The 3,063-nt window shown below is 45.7% G+C and overlaps 1 protein-coding gene across 1 annotated transcript; it reads right to left on the bottom strand.

The window, feature by feature from the left end:
* Positions 1-1,098: 1,098 nt before the first annotated feature.
* LOC116380109 (uncharacterized) lies at positions 1,099-3,044 on the bottom strand. The gene is made up of 3 exons (XM_031842074.1): positions 2,691-3,044; positions 2,414-2,517; positions 1,099-2,274 (listed from the first exon to the last, which is right to left on the bottom strand). Exons 1-3 carry the CDS (start codon positions 3,019-3,021, stop codon positions 1,825-1,827), a joined length of 885 nt encoding a protein of 294 aa, XP_031697934.1. The 5' UTR covers positions 3,022-3,044; the 3' UTR covers positions 1,099-1,824.
* Between the last annotated feature and the right edge of the window lie 19 nt (positions 3,045-3,063).

The following is a 3,063-nucleotide window of genomic DNA, read 5'->3' as shown; positions in this document are numbered from 1 at the left end:
CACTTGTTTCAGCTCTATTCCTCTCTGGTATCATATCTATAAACTTATTTGGTCTTCCATTTTTGTCTCGGCATTAGAGCCTTATTGTGGCAAGTCATAACAAAGTTACGATATTATATAACATGTCGAAAAAAGTCAAAAACGGTCATAGTATAGCACAGGGGTCGGCAACCTGCGGCTCTTCAGCCTCTCTGTTGCGGCTCCCTGAGTCTACATCAGGGGTCCCCAACTGGTGCATCGGATCCAGGCCCTAAATCCGATAGATAATTCAGAATTATACATATTAGGCACCGAGTTTGAACTTTAACCGGCGCCTCTTATTCAGCCGTTACGGCACTTGTTAGGCGGTGCAGGAAACGCACCGACCAATGCGTTGCAAATCACATCACATGACGCAGCTCAGCCAATCAAACGAGTATTCTGACAAGTTTCCCGACTCGAGCGAGGTTTACACACCGTGACACACGGGGCTGAGACGAGGAAATAGAAAGAAGAGCAGGAACATTGCGCTAATCGAAGAAGTTATCTCACATGACGCTCTCCAAAAAGAGAAACGTGCTCAGAGAGAATATAATTTATAAGCAAGAATGAACAGAATCTTATGTTAATTATTCCCACAGGCAGTTAAATCCTCTACCTCTGTAAAGAGCTTTTCCCTGCAGGTGGCTGATCATGATTTTCAGACCCCCACCCTCTAAACTATCAATGAATATATCCAAAAAAAGAAAAGTCACAGAGGAAAATAGTTCCTCTGCGTGGACGTCTTCATTTGCTTTCACTGCCAACGATGCTGGCTTACTGTATGCTTCCACAACAAGCACACAGCATGTGCTGAACAGTGTCACGCTGGAGATGAGCGACAAAGAGCGAATTCTCAGCTGCTGCAGCAAACTCTCCTCTTCATGAGAGCTTGCTATTGTTATAACAGGTAAAACTGCAATAAAATGTCAAGAATCGTCTTTATACTTGTTCTATATTTTCATAAATACAACAAACTAGTTTTTGTAAAAAGTCACAGTATAGCAGTTCCTTGAAAAAGTTCTGGACTGAAACGTCTCCTCTCAGTACAAACGCGATAAAAATAACACAAAGAGACTATCTGAACCAAAGTTTTATTTAATCAATCGCATAGAAAAATTCAACACAAACAGTCTTCAGTTCTGTACAGCAGTGTTTCCCAAAAAAACAAATAACGGTAAAAGGTTGCAAACATAAGGCACTGAATCTCTAGAGTTGATTAAACGTGACAGGAGAACGAAAAATAAACCCGATGAAGAAAAAAACGAGACAAATGCATAAAAAGGAAACCAGCAGCAACGAGACAGACCATTAAAAAAACAAACGCTGAAGATATAAAGTCCACACGGCTTCTATCGTCTCATAAAGCCCTTCTCAAATTAAGATTTTACAATCATAGACCTCAGTTCTGTCCTCGCAGTGCAAACAGAAGAGCTCGGAGTGTATTTTTGCTGAAATACGTTTAAATGTCTAAAGATTTACCGACATGCGAAGCGCTCGAGGGACGCTAGAGAATCTGAAATTTCACGTCCGATTAAAGAAATTGTTCTACTTTTATTGGAAAATATTGTAAGATGAGAAGATGGATTCCATTCATGTTGGTACAGTGTTTGTAACGCTGTAGCTAGAAGATGGTTAACTTAGCTTAGCATAAGGACTGCTAAGCTAAGCTAATTGGCTAATAGCTGCAGCGTCATGTAGAGCATCCAGGCATGAGAGCGATATAAATGTTATCACCTAACTCTCAGCAGAGAGAAAATAAAAACATCACCTTCCAGTGTCCTCTCCTCTCATTGGCTGAGAGAGCTAGTAGCCTCTCTCCCGGCCCCTCCCCCTGTGGGAGGGGCTAAACTGGATGTAGTTTAAGTCGTCTCCTCCGTGCCTCCTCCTGGCGCCCCCCCTCACTGGATTGTAGCCTCCCCTTCCTCTCCCTCCGCGGGGGGTCTTCCTGGACCCCCTGTGGTTCAAGGTGGTTGGTTTGAATCCCGCCGCCTCGTCCCAGTCGTCCTCCGTGCTGCAGCCCACAGACGGGGCCTCCAGGTAACCCACCTGGTTGGGCTCCAGGGGTCCCAGCTGGACGTACGCGTTGGTGGGATGATGATGATGATGAGGTGGTAGTCTCCGGTAGCCACGGTAACCGCGAGAGCGGTTGTTGTCGGCGGAGACGGTCGTCTTGGAGATGACGTCATACGGTGATGGAGAGCTTCTGGGATTCATGGAGACGTCTTTGACGTCAGGTTTTGAAACCAGTTTGATCTGAAAGGAGACATTTATTAATGTATTAATATATATATACCACAAGGGTTTTACTACTAGTATTTCTATTAAAACACATGTTATTACGACTATCACTACAGTGATGAATACACCATTAAACTGTGTGTGTTATACGCACTATGGGCGTGTTGTTGAATGGCGGGTCCACCAGCAGCACTGCTCTGGTCATACCGTCTCCCTGCTCCTTCTTGAGGGCTGATGGGAAAGACATGCTGGTTCCACCTGGTGGCAACAAAAAGGTAACAGCTTGAAATGTAAAGCCTTCATTACCCAGAAATCCTTTGTGCAATCAGTTTATAATTTACAGCAAACATAAAAACACTTAGGTTGATTTATTGTGAGTATTTATTTCAACACTTTAATTAGGACTCGAATGATAAAATCTGTCAACGTACCAAAACCAGGAACCACCACTGCTCTGTTGTTAGCATTAGCCATGTTAGCAGCACCGGGACTCTCCAGAGGACCAGGGACACGAGCGTGCCCGTGCCCGGGCATTGGGTCCCCGTTGTTGGGCTGACGCTGCTCCATCGACGCTTGACTCACCTGGGGCTCTTCAGGGGGGGCCGATGAAGACTGGTACCCCATTGAGTACTGAGGGTACCCCAGGTGTCCCTGGCCTTGACCCGGGTGGTAGCCCTGAGACAAGGGTGGGGGGGTACCCCGATATGTTGAGCTAGCATTGGGATACCCAACCGGGTAGCTTGTGTTTCTGTGTGGGGGCATCTGTTGCTGCTGCCAAGACGAGGGGGAGGTAATCCTGTGGGG

Source organism: Anarrhichthys ocellatus, unplaced genomic scaffold, assembly GCF_004355925.1.
Source record: "Anarrhichthys ocellatus isolate YVR2014 unplaced genomic scaffold, GSC_Weel_1.0 scaffold6137, whole genome shotgun sequence".
Taxonomy (NCBI): Eukaryota; Metazoa; Chordata; class Actinopteri; order Perciformes; family Anarhichadidae; genus Anarrhichthys; species Anarrhichthys ocellatus.
Note: the sequence above shows the minus strand (reverse complement) of the source record. Positions and strands in the feature narration are given on the sequence as shown.